Source organism: Hypanus sabinus, chromosome 10 (genome assembly GCF_030144855.1).
Source record: "Hypanus sabinus isolate sHypSab1 chromosome 10, sHypSab1.hap1, whole genome shotgun sequence".
NCBI classification, from domain to species: domain Eukaryota; kingdom Metazoa; phylum Chordata; class Chondrichthyes; order Myliobatiformes; family Dasyatidae; genus Hypanus; species Hypanus sabinus.
Window position 1 is genome coordinate 115,362,515 of NC_082715.1, and position 13,902 is coordinate 115,376,416.

Here is a 13,902-nt window from a genome sequence, read left to right on the forward strand (position 1 = left end):
TTGGTCCTCTAACTTATCCACTTAACACTTCCCAGCTTCTTACTTCCCCCTTCCCTCAGCTTCACCTGTCCATGGCCAACTTGTACTCCTTCCACTACCCCCACCATCTTAGACTAGCTCACCCCACTTCTTTTCAAGTTTCCCCTCTCACTGTGAAATGGCGACACCTCTTTTTCCCTTATCAGGGAGAGAGGGAGCCTGTGGTATGTCAAATACCAGGTGAATGAGTAGTCTTTGAGGTGCTGCACGTCTGTGTCTTTACTGATGCTTTGTTGCACACTTGAGTGTTCGGTGAGGGGTGCCAATGCTTTTTTTGCTGGTGGGGTTCTAACATTTAACTGTCATTCATGCTTTGGGGCACTTCTATTTTTGTGGACGGTTGTGAAGGAAAAGTATTTCAGGGTGTATATTGTATACATTTCTCTGACATTAAATGTACCTCTGAAACCTTCGATACTGTGGATTTCCAGCCTTGGTAGAATTTCTGAAATATAGTGAAAAGCTTTTGTGTTGTCATCCAGGCAGCACCAGCCGTAATTATTTTTGAGGTAGTGAAAAGAAACCAGAATGTGGAAAAGAGTGGAGGAGTTAGAGAAGAGAAATAAAGAACAAGGGCCACAACAAGGTACTTTGGGAAATCAAGGGCTCATTCTGTTCTAGAGTCTGTTGAATGGGATAGAAGCTGTCCTTGAGCCTGGTGGTTCATGCCCTTAGGCTTCTATATTTTTAGCCTGTCAGGAGGGGGAGGAGAGGGAATGACCAGGGTGGGAGAGGGCCTTGATTATGTTGCCTACTTTTCTGAAACGGTGACAAGTGTAGACAGAGTGGAGACTGGTATGTGTAACGGACTGGGTTGTACTCACAACTCAGCAATTTCTTGTGGTCTTAGGCAGACATTAGCTTTTCTGTTATCCTGCTCTATATACAGGCCTTACCTTCCTTTTTTTAAAAAGCAAAGGCAATTGCATCTGGGATAACCTACCCACTAGATGTGTGAAACTGGGGCAACCCACTGTTCAAAGGGAGGGTGCATGCACCAGGGAAACCCATCGTCCATATCAAAGTCCCCAAATACTGGAAAACCACATGAGAAGTCCAAAAACTCAGATGGGGATTTGACATTGAGATTGCCTAAACAAAGGGTCACATCTGAAATAAAACACTGAGCAGTTCTAGCACAATCGCAGCATCCAGTATAATACACAGATGAATGTCAGGTACTGCATTGAGAAGAAAGACTATTATTATTCTGTATTTATTATTAGTTAAGCACACTGTTAAATATGTTTTAAATGTTGCTGCTGTAATGCAAGAAATTCCCACTCATGATCAATAAAGTATTATTATTTATGGAAGGGGCTGCACTTTTGGGATAAACCAATCTTGTCCATTAAGCACTCACCAAATGGAACGATAATGGGACACGTGATGCTGTAGGTCATAACAACAGTGAAGACACACATCATCCACCCATAAGCTGCTCCAAACTGGAACTCGTACGCTTGATGCTGGAAGAACAAACAATGTACAGAATTACAAGCAGCAAAGAAAGGGTAGGCAATGGGTTAACTTCTCCCCCATAGTAGAGGTGCCCTTAACCAGAGAGTACAGGTTCAAAGTCCAGAATAAGAAGCTTAAATAGGATAAAAAGGAAGGCTTTTTTCCATGCAGAGGGTGGTTTAATTTTGGAATCTACTGCTGAAACATTGGTGGAAGGAGACTCACAATATTAATTATCTAATTAAACATGTGAATCACAAGAAGCAAGATGTAATAAACTAGCTGGTGATCAATGGAACTCATATATATTGATACTCGATGGTTGCATGGACAGGGTGGGATGAAGGGCCTAGCTTTTAGTTATGTACCTCTATGGTTTTAAGAATCCCACAGACAGACACATCAAACCAAACTTCAAAGCTCAGCAGTAATACCCGCTAATCTTAAACTCTACAGACCAGCTGGATAGAAAGCAGCTAAAGAAGCAACGGCATTAAAGAGAGGCTTCTGTATGCAATTTGAGCTTAGCTCACGTTATTGAGTTGAAGTCAGTTCACTAACAGAACAAATATTGGCCTGAATTAAAAAAAAGCAGTCATAGTTACACAGACTGGAAACAGGATTTTCTGTTCAACTGAACCATGCTGACCAAGGTGCTTTCCTGAGCTAGTCCCATTTCCCACCAAAATCTTTCCTATCTGTCCAACTGTCTTTTAATCATAATTGTACCAATCTCTACAAATTCCTCTAGCAGCTTGCTCTATATACTTACTAATGTTGTGTGAAAACCTGTCTCTTAGGCCTTCTTTGGAACTTTCTCTTCTCACCTTAAACCCCTGCCCTCTAACCTGGAAAAAACTGGTGACCATCCATTTTATCTATGCCGCTTATGATCTTATAAACCTCCATAAGGTCACTCCTTAGTCCCTTCCCTCCAGCGTTAACAGTTCCAGACTACTCAGTCTCTCCAAATAAATCATTTTTGAGCATCCTAGAGAATCTTATCTGCACCATTTCTAGTTCATCTTATATTTTCTATAGTATGGCAACCAGAATGACACATAATATTCCAGGTGTGGTTTTACCAATATTTAGTGTAGCTGTAACATAATATCTCAAACCTTCTCAAGATCGTGTACAATGAAAACAAGGGTGCCATTTGCTTTCTTTACTACTTTGTCTATAAGTGTCACCACTTTCAGGAATCAATGTACCTACCCCTGGATCATTGTTCTACTATGTTCCCCAAGGCACGATCACTTACTGAGCATGTCCTTCCCTAGTTTAGCTTCCCAAAATGCATGACAAATTTGCATTAGTCAGAGGTAAATACTGTTAGCACTTCCTTAGCTCATTCTCTCAGCTGATCTAGATCTTGTTTGTAACCTTAGATAATATTTGCGCTTTTCTTCACACAACCCATTTTTGTGTCACTCTCAAATTTAATCAGGCCACCTACATTGTCATCCAAATGGTTAATATAAATATAATATAAGTAACAGGGAACCCCGAATAGACCCTTGTGCTATAACAAGAGGCGACACAAACTTGGGTTGTTTTCTCAGAATGGTGGAGGCTGAGGGGAGATCTGGTAGAGGCATAGATAAAGTAGGCAGACAATATCTTTTTCCAAGGGTTGAAATGTCTAATACCAGAGGGTATGCATTTAAGGTGAGAGGGGTAATTTCAAAGGAGATGTGAGGGGCAAGATTTTTTTTTAAAAAACACATAGTGTTGGGTACCTGGAATGTGCTACGTGGGGCGGTGGTAGAGGCAGAGACTTTTAAGAGGCGTTTAGATAGACAGATGAATGTGAGGAACATGCAAGGATATGGACATTGTGTATGCAGAACAGATCAGTATAGTTTACTAATTTGATTACTAATTTGTTTGGTATAACATTGTGGACCAAAAGGCTTGTTTCTCTGCTATGGTGTTGTAGGCACCACTGGGCACAGGCCATCAGTCTGAAAAACAACCATCCTCTATCCCATGACTCCCACGTCAAGCCAATTTGTGACGAAGTTAATAGCTCACTGATCCCATGACACCTCATCTTCTAGACCAGTCTACCATGTGCGATGTTGTCAAGTCTTACTAAAGTCCACGTAGACCATGTCTGCTGTCCTACTCACCAATTCTTTTGGTCACCTCTTCAAAACGAAAAATCAAAGTTTGTGCATGGTGAATTCCCATAGACAAAATTATGACGTCTATTCCTAGTCAGCCCTTGCCTTACCAAATGCTGATAGATCCCATCTCTATGAGTCCCTTCCAGTAACTTACCCACCATTAGCGTCAGAATCACTGGTCTGCAGTTTCCTAACTTTACTGAAGCTCTTAGATTTAGACACAACATTAGCCACACTTCAGTCTTCTGGTAACTTACTAGAGCTAGGGAAGATACAGAAACCTCTGACAGAGCCCTAACATCTTACCTTACCTCCCACAATATCCAAGGATACACTTGGTCATATCTCAGGCATTTAATCAGCTATGTGCTGAAAATTAAATCATCTTCTCTTCTGCAATTTTGTAAAACACCAGCATGTGAGAACAGAATAATCCACAGTGTTTTCACACCTCAACCTAGTTGCAGCCTAATCCACTAGGTTGACCTTTTCTGAGTATTTCCACCTGTCCTTTACACACATGGATGGTTCCTCAGCACTAATCAACTCCCTGACACAAGGCACAAGTAATGTACAGATCACAAAAGCATCAATGGCTCAAGCAGCGGACATTTTTCTAGGGCTAAGATAGATAGATACTTTATTCATCCCCAAGGGGAAATTCAACATTTTTCCAGTGTCCCATACACTTATTAGCAAAACTAATTACATACAGTATTTAAAATATGATATGCATCTAAAATCACCCTCCCAAAAAGCATTAATAAATAGCTTTTAAAATGTTCTTAAATAGTTTACTAAAGTGCATTGAGTGGTAACTTAAGCTCAGTCCTAACCCCGGCACTTAACATGTCTTGCCCCGGTGGTTGAATTGTAGAGCCGAATGGCGTTGGGGAGTAATGATCTCTTCATCCTGTCTGAGGAGCATTGCATTGACAGCAACCTGCCGCTGAAGCTGCTTCTCTGTCTCTGGATGGTGCTGTGCAGAGGATGTTCAGGGTTTTCCATGATTGACCGTACAGAGGAGAACAACAACTAGTCTACAATTTGTGATCTGTTGTTTGATGTTAAAACTGTCTCTTTGAAGTGGAAATATCCTGCCTATAATAGAATCCCACAAAAGGAAATAAAAAGCAAACAGAAAATATTAAACTGCACTTCATTGGTGCTTTTCAATTGATTTCAGTAAAACTGCTTCAAAAACTATTTATTCATTGTTTTGTTATCTTATTTAGCTGCAGAAGCCAAATTAGTTCTTTCATAGAAACGTAGAAAACCTATAGCCCAATACAAGCCCTTCAACTCACAATGCTGTGCTGAACATGTACTTACTTTAGAAATTACCTAGGGTTTTACCCATAGCCCTCCGTTTAAAAGTCCCTTATCATATTCGCCTCCATCACCATCGCCAGAAGCCCATTCCACGCACTCAACACTCTCTGCAGAAAAAACTTACCCCTGACATCTCCGCTGTACCTACTTCCAAAAACCTTAAAACTGTGCCCTCTCATGTTAGCCATTTCAGCCTTGGGAAAGCCTCTGACTATCCATACAATCAATGCCCCTCATCTAATACACCTCTATCAGATCACCTCTTGCCCCCCCACCGCTTCAAGGTGAAAAGGCTGAGTTCACTCAACCTATTCTGATAAGGTATGCTCCCCAATCCAGGCAACATCTTCGTAAATCTCCTCTGCACCCTTTCTTTAGTTTCCACATCTTTCTGTGAAGTGACCAGAACTGAGCAGTTATCCAAGCAGGGTCTGACAGGGTCCTTTATAGCTGTAACATTACCTCTCAGCTCCTAAACTCAGTCCCACAGTTGATGATGGGCAATGCACTGTATACCTTTTTAACAAGAGTCAACCTGCGTGGCAGCTTTGAGTGTCCTATGGACTCGGACCCCAAGATCCTTCTGATCCTCTACACTGCTGAGAGTCTTACCATTAATACTATATTCTGCCATCATATTTGACCTACCAAAATGAACTACATCACACTTCCCTTGCAACACACAGAAGATTCTGGAGCAACTCAGCAAGCATCTATGGAAAACAGTATAGTCAAAGCTTCAGGCTGAGGCCCTTCATAAGACCCTTTGCCCTGATGAAGTGTCTCGGCTCAAAGCGTCGACTAAACTCTTTACCATAGATCCTGCTTGACCTGCTGAGTTCCTCCAACATTTTGTGCACGTTGCTTTTATTTCCAGCATCTGCAGATTTACTGTTGTTAGCTCTTTCTTGAGCTGTTGGGAATGGGGGGGGGGGGGTGGGGAGGATAAAAGCTGGGGGTTAGAAAAATTCTTTCAGACTGGGGTTCCAGAATTCTCAGAAATCAAGAGGCACATTAAGGGGATTCAAAGGCATAGCTCAGAAGATCAGATTTCCATGGTCTATATACAGTCGTCCCCCACTTTACGAATATTCGTTTTACGCCACTTCGCTTTTACAAAATACCTACATTAGTAACCTGTTTTCGCATTACAAAGAGGATTTTTGCTTTTACAAAATTTTTTCCCATATAAAATTAATAGTTCTTTGCTTTACGCCATTTTGGCTTAAGAAAGGTTTCATAGGAACGCTCTATCTTTGTAAAGGGGGGGGGGGGGGGAAGAGACACCTGTATATATAATTTTCAGGTAATCCCATCAGAAAAAAAAAAGGATTTAAAGCTTTTTGTACTGTTGGCAATGGTGAAATCAGAATTTTACCTTGTATTTGGCACATGTGACAACCAAGCCCTATATATTGAATGCTGATACTGGTTCCAAAGATGGGACGTATTTCACTCCTGGCACTTATACCCAGCTTCATATTTAAAACAAGACTCCAGTATACTTCAAAAACTCAGATGTGCTGCTCTTTCTCACTCTCAATTGTTGTGGGTACACCAGTCTTGAGAAGAAATTTGCATACTAATTTCATTTATGCACAAGTTATTTAAAGTGAACTTGTAAACAATTGTGCAACATAACTAAGGCAGTTTGCATCTGACACTTTAGCCCTGTTTGTCTTTTATTTATTGAGCTTTTAATCATCTGTTTTTCCCCTCTTAATGTACAGCTTACTCCACTTCTACTTATCTGTTCTTGCTTTCCTCCTGTTTCATTTCAATTTTCTCCTGTTGGCTGCTTTTCATTTCCTTTATCACTTCCTAGGGATTTTGAGTAACGAACAGGCTGCGGTATTGCGGACTACTGGTGATTGGGCGCTCTGCTGGTGCAATGTTGCACTATAAACAGGTACCATGCAGTGGTGAATCTATTCTTCTATCCATTTGTAATCAATTTTCAGCATATACACGATAATCTGAGAGGGAAAGAACTAAACAAAAATATCACAACTGTAAATCTCTCAAAGTTAGAAAATGACTGGATGATATTTATTAACATTGATCATTATTGGTTTCTCAAGATCAAATGTGCTTAAACTTGTGCCTGGTCTTCCTTCAAGTTTCATCTTAATCCTGAATGTGACACTGTTTCCCAGTCATACTCCATGGTTAATGGCCATTTTTCAAAGTTTCAATGACTACAAAAACATTTCTGCTGCATGATAACACTATCTTCTGTCGGACATTAGGTGCAAACAGGTGCACAAAGTAGGAGAAAAATGCTTTGTCACTGAGAAAATGGTGGGAAAAAAAGTGAGAAAGCTTGGACTGCTGGAAGGAAGAAGGAGAAAAAGAAATGCTGGCTTAAGCCTGAGGTGAGAGGACGTGTTGAAAATCTTTTTCTTTTTTATTCCTTCAGGCAGTGGAGTAGAGACCTGCTTCCTGCACTCTTGGACATCAGCAGGTTAGCCTCAGCCTTCAGACTTACACCTCAGCTCAATGCATGTGGTGGAAAGATGCTTTGGGCTTCCTGCGGTGGTGTGGTTGGGGGAAACTAGCTCTGAGGTCACACTGAACTAAAGATGTGTATAATCCATAGTTGAAGAACCAATGGTTGGGATCATTGTTCTGTTCTACAAGGTACAAGTGCTTCTCAACTCGCAGACAGCTCATCCCCATCTCAGATATCAATTGAATTTAGTTATGTTCTCAATGGAGACAGACATTGGTTAACCATCCAATAGAACAGATATCAAAACTAACCCAAGCAAAACTTTACTCTGCTTACCAGAGTGGAGGTGGCATTGATTTAACCAAGACTGGTCTATTTAGCCCAATCCAGGTGATTGAAATGGTGAACATCTAGCATGCAACTCTCAGCCATAGCTTGGCTTATCAAATAGGTTTTAAATGAAGACTTGAAATCATTATTGCTACCAAATAACTCGTGAATATAAGGGATAAAACTGCATGATGCACTTTGGGATACTTACACATCTCAGGAGGAGATGCAAGAAAACATGAAAAGCTTTAACACATCTGAACTGTGTTTAAGCCTAAACCTTGCATTTACTCAATGTTAAGAGAAAGGGAAGGAGCTCAGATATGTGGAAATATCTGACATAAACCCATGTCAAATACTCTAAAGCCCAAGGGTCAGAGAGGAAGTAGTTGAGTACATTTGAGAGGGATGTCTTAAATCCTGAAGGCATTACAGAGAGTGAAGAAACTATCTTCAAAGGCTGAAGCCAAGATAACCAGAGGGGACAGAAGTAAATAGATAAATAGTTGAAAAAAATGCAAGGATTTGGAAAAAGATGGAAAAGTATTGGTACAGACATGATGGCCAAAATGGACTCTTGTACCAGTTTAAAAATTCTACAACATGAAGTGCAAACACTACCACATCATGCTCTGCCTTTGAATTCAGTAAAATTGCAGTTGCATATGAAAATGTGTATTCATATACAGACTGCACTGGCAGCAGCTCCCAAGTACAAGGAAGATGGCCCACAACAGCCAGTTAAATAGTGAACACTTCATAAATTATGGCTGGAATATCAGCACTTGATTAAAGAGAAGTTTCTTCCTCTAGTTCTTTTGAAATAGTCACTCTTCAAATTCAAGTTTTAACACCAGTCATCGGATAATTCTATCTTTATGCTATAATAGCTACATCAAAGCACTGCTTGGCTCCAAACTGGAGGGTTGGAGATGAAGGCAGAAAAGTTTTAGTCACTAAATCTGAGTGGGCTTTCCCCTTTCTGAACTGCAACATCCCCTCTATCATAATACCCTGGGTTACATACGAGTTCCGTCCCGAATCCGTCTTTAAGTCGGATTTGTACGGAAGTCAGAACAAATACATCCGGTATTATTTAGCGTCAGTTAGTCAAACGTTTGCCTTAGTATACAGTATATATTTTACCTTTCTATGCATATTAAACACTTAAGAAATGTATGTATTCCAATAATTAAACCACTGCATTGCTTAGTAATAACTGTAGCTTTCATTGGGGCAGCGCCTTTCACACGCTCCATTATTCTCACTTTATCCGTTATCCTTTAAAATTGTTCCGATCGTTGACCGACTGTAGCCTAATGCTTTTCCAATGACCGATGGCGTTTCAGCTCTTTCCAAACGCTTTATTATTTCCACATTATTTTCAATCGTGATTACTTCCCGTCAATGGAACAGAAACACTGCGGGTGGCGGGTCCTGAGCTGAGCCGGCTCCCGGGTCCTAAGGAGCACCGCACTGAGACAGGCTAAATAGGACAAGTGGGGGCTGTGCTGGGTTTGGGTATTTGATCCTCCACAATATTCCACGAGGGAATTTAAACTGGAGGTGAGTGTTTTTTTTTAAACGAGGTCGAGTTTCGAGCTCAACATCAACCCGGCACGGATGGTATGGCAGTCACCGGATCGACATCAACCCGGCACAGGAGTGGTCTGTCACTGGATCGAACTTGAGCCCAGCGCTGATCTCACTGCGCCACCAGCTGACAGGAACGGGGCAGCGGGGTCAGGGTGAACCTTACAAAGAAAAATTTAAGCCAAATACAAAGTTAAACACTCAACACAGTGTCAACGGCAACGATTTAAAATGGCGGATGGTGTCGCGTTCTGACTTAAAATGGCGGACGGCGTTCTCCTTGCTCGGTTCGTAAGAACGAGTTGTCTGTAAGTCAGACATTCGTAACTCGGGGACTACCTGTATATGGTGCCCGTGCCTGCATCCCATCCATTTCCTGAGCCTCAGCACTAGCATATAAGTGCCCAAACACCTAACAAACAGAATATAGTGCGAAAAACTTCTGATTTTGGCAGGAAAATAAAAAGATGCCTTTTCTAAATGGAGTGAATTTGCAGAGCTGAAATGCAGAGGGATCTGGGTGTCCCAGTGCATGTTCACAATAGCTAGTATGCAGATATAAGTACTTATTGTAAGGGTATTCCTCTCCTTATTCAAGGAGGATGTTAACATGTGGATCAGAGGAGGATTATTTGACAATATGTGGAATGGACAGGTTGTCATTTGAGAAAGAGCTGGCCAGGTTAGGATCATCACACATCCATTGGAGCCTGGAATAATGAGTTACCTCAAACATACACATTCATAAGTGGGCTTGATAGAGAGGATGCCTACTTGTGGGAGAATGTAGAACTATGGTCACTTTTTCAAAAAAAAAGGGGATGCCCTATTTAAGAGCAATGAGAAAAAAATTTACTGATGATTGAGAATGTTCTTCCTCAAAGGACAGTGGAAGCAGTGTTATTGAATAACGTCAAGACAGCAGTAGATAGATTTTTTGGAAACAAGGAACTGAAAGGTTACCAAGGGCAGGCAGCAATACAGAAGTGAAGTTGCAATCAGATCAGCTAGGATTTCACTGAATAGTCACTTGAAAGACTGTGGATTTACCATGTTCCTAATTTTGGGGTAAAATAGCATTGGGGTATGGATGGGGGAAAATGAACCCAGAACTAAAATATATGAAATAAGACAGCAAATATTCCCCATGGCCTATTGTGGCTCAGTACTATATTGGAACCTTTTCAAACCAAGTACAAACAGAACAGCATTTTGCCTGTAAATCCCTAAAAGTACAGAGATTAGGGCAAATCCAAAGTGCAAAAGGATGGTTTACAATCTAAAATAATGCAGCTCATAAGTGAGGTTGCCCACCTAGCAACTGACTTTTGAGATTATCTGTACGTATACAAGAGGAATTCCAATTAGTGGGGATTGGCTTGCTGATCCACAGACGAATAATAAGGGCTGCCTTCATGAGAGCAGACTCTTCCATTGTGGGTAGCAGCATAGGAACCAGCATTGGTAGCAGCATTGGTAACCAGAAGAAAAGGATAAGTCGTTGAGACCTACACGTTTGACATTTTTCCTCTCGGCTGCCGACCTGGCCAAAGAGAGGCGGATCATGTACATCAGCAGGCCAGGGATGCGCAGCAAGTCCATGGCGTTTCCAATGAAGGCTGAAGCAATCACATAGTTCACAAAAAAAGCACCGTTATCAGGGAGAAAGACACACCTAAAATGGAAAAAAATGAACAGAGTAAGAAGTAGTAGCTCACCACTTTATATAATATGCGAACTCATTCCAAGGCACATATGCAAAGCTGGGTTAATGAATGCAGATTACTGAGGAAATGATGGTTATGGGGACTTGATGCAGAAGAGGCTAGTACAAATCACCATGATTGTATTGAATGCTGGGCAGATTTCCGAGAGCTGGTGGCTCATTCTGGCTCTTGTGATCTGGCATTAAATAAACTGGAGAGATAATTCTTCTTGAATAAATTTTCACTTATATTGAGGATCAATGTTGCATGCAGAGTACAGCACACATCTCGACAAGCATTCACATCAACAGTTATTTCTGCTTTTTACTGCATTCATTTATAGTAGACTATCTCTGATGAAAACATTTACCATTGTTTCTTGTGACACAGGATGGCATTTCATTTCACTGAGTCTGTGCCAGCTCACAGATATCACCTCCACCTCCACCAACCCCAATTATCCTGTCAACTCCTCCAGATTCTGCCAGCTGCCTATCCGTTAGAGGGTAATTTACATTGGACAATTAACCTAGAAACTCGCACATCTTTGGGATGTGGGAGGAAACCAATGTGCCCAGAAGAAACCCAGTCACAGGGTGAACGTGCAAACTCCACCCAAACAGCATCCAAGGTCAGAACTGAACCCTGGTTACTGAAGCAATGAGGCAGCAGGTCCACCGGCTGGATCACTCTGCAAAAGTATAAAGCAACATTCTTGCTAAATCGTTCATCTGTTTCTCTCATTCCATTAGTCATTTAGTGAAAGACTATAATTGCAGGTTTCACTCTGAGCTGTTTGTAGACACAGATGTACCAAACCAATTATGCTAATTCATCCCAATAATTACTGCATATTAAAATATGGAGAACATTCAAATATTCCTGAACTTAATTGCCGGCTATATATGGTAACAATGTATAACCAGCCAAAGAGGAGATGACAGGGTAATTTCCTTGTGAATTCAGTCTGAGAATAAACTCCCAATAAATCCCCACAGCCAGACCAACCCATAGGACATTCAACGAAGTTTGGAAAAAGTAGGAACTGGAAAAATTCCACAAATATTGGTCAATAAAGGAGCTTTGTTGTCAGATACTCACTCAAACCGTACACTGGCTTCTTCCAGGAACTTTTTGTCAAACAGCCAACGGAAAAACAGATCCAGACTAGAACCAAAATAAGCAGTCTTAGAGATTTATATATAGTTTACATTCTGGTTTGCTGCAAATTCATTTGGACTGGATCTGTTGAGTAACTATGTCACTATAGCAACTTCATTCTTAATGCACTTCTTTATCCATTTTCTTCCACACCACCTTCAGACAACTGGTTTCAGAAAGGGCTCCTTCAGCAGCCCTTGCTGGATCATGGTGACTATGTTTTGGGAAGCAATCAATTATCGGTCTCAGTCTGTTACATAACTTCTGAAATGCACAACAGAAGCTTCATCAGGATTTCAGCATGGCAAGCTTCACATTTGGATTTAGATTCTAATCTCAATACTCCAGATGGGCTGTCAAAAAAAATCCCCAAAACTAACAGTTGTGAACCTTTTTGCAGTAAAAAAAAATACACAGGCATTCCAGGGAAGATCAATGCAATAACAAATCCACAACTTGGAAATATAGTGAATACCATCTTCACAAACCAATTCATGATAGCAATCTATTACTTTACCATTGGGTCCAATGGGTTGGGGAAACACTCAAGGATACAGAGAATTACAAAGTACGTGGACAGCAGAGGTTTCTGAGCCATTGGATACCGTAGTAAACATAGAAACACAGAAATCTACAGCACATTTCAGGTCCTTTGGCCCAGAATTTTGTGCTGACCATGTAACGTACTCTAGAAACTACCTAGAATTACCCTACCATATAACCCTCTACTTTTCTAAGTTCCATGTACCTAAGAGGCTTTTAAAAGATCCTATTGTATTCGCCTCTACCATCTTCACTGGCAGTGCATTCCATGTACCCACTACTCCCTGTGTAGAAAAACTTACTTTTGCCAATCCCCTTGTACCTACTTTCAACCCCCTAGCGCCTTAAAAATATGCCTCCTCACATTAACTATTTCAGTCCTCGGAAAAAGCCTACGACTATCCACACAATCGAAGCTTCTCATGACCTTATACTCCTCTATAAGGTCACCTCTCATCCTCTGTCGCTCCAAGGAGAAAAGGCCAAGTTCACTTAACCTGTTCTCATAAGAACACTATCAGACTATACGAACGTGAGAGGGGATTGGGAAAGAAAGTATTTGAACAGTTGATGTGTTATGCACAGCCTGATATCTTCTGCAATGTATGATCTGAAAGTCCTATGCTGGGTGTCACTAATATGTTTTACTCTCAAATCAATACACTGCACTAATTATCTACTTACTTTCTACAAAAGATTAGCACAGCTCTTCAGTGGCATAGGACACGCGTTTGCAGACTGAATTATCTATGTCCTTAAATTTAGCCAACTCACCTGCTGAGACCCAGTGACGGCAGAATTAAGACCATAAAGATAAGGAAAGTGTAGCATTTGTGCATTGTTGTTCGATTTTCCCCTGACCTGTAAGAGATGGAACAGGGATTACACTTTGAACCACCAATGGAACTTGTAGACCCTTGCAACTCCAAATGCCAAGGCTTCAAGTGATTTTTGTAGAAACCTATAATCAGGGCTGAAAAAAAATAAAGAGAGCAGTGTGTGTTTTCTTTTGAATAAGATACTTTCTAAACCAAAAGATGGTATTGACAACATTGAAAAAGAATTTTGCAGATACTAGTAATCTAAAACAAAAACAGAAAACACTGCAAACACTCAGGTTAGGCTGCATCTGTGGGAACAGTAACAGAGATAT

At 40.9% G+C, this 13,902-nt stretch overlaps 1 protein-coding gene across 3 annotated transcripts in view; it reads right to left on the bottom strand.

Annotated features, from left to right (window-relative positions):
• Positions 1-13,902, bottom strand: part of LOC132401015 (CSC1-like protein 2) — a 198,310-nt gene that overhangs the window by 25,215 nt on the left and 159,193 nt on the right. For all 3 annotated transcript variants that reach the window (XM_059982731.1, XM_059982730.1, XM_059982728.1), the window contains 4 exons: positions 13,524-13,610; positions 12,147-12,212; positions 10,852-11,014; positions 1,403-1,508 (listed from right to left, as the gene is read on the bottom strand). In XM_059982731.1, coding sequence (XP_059838714.1) covers positions 1,403-1,508; positions 10,852-11,014; positions 12,147-12,212; positions 13,524-13,610 — 422 coding nt within the window. The remainder of the gene's footprint in view (positions 1-1,402; positions 1,509-10,851; positions 11,015-12,146; positions 12,213-13,523; positions 13,611-13,902) is intronic.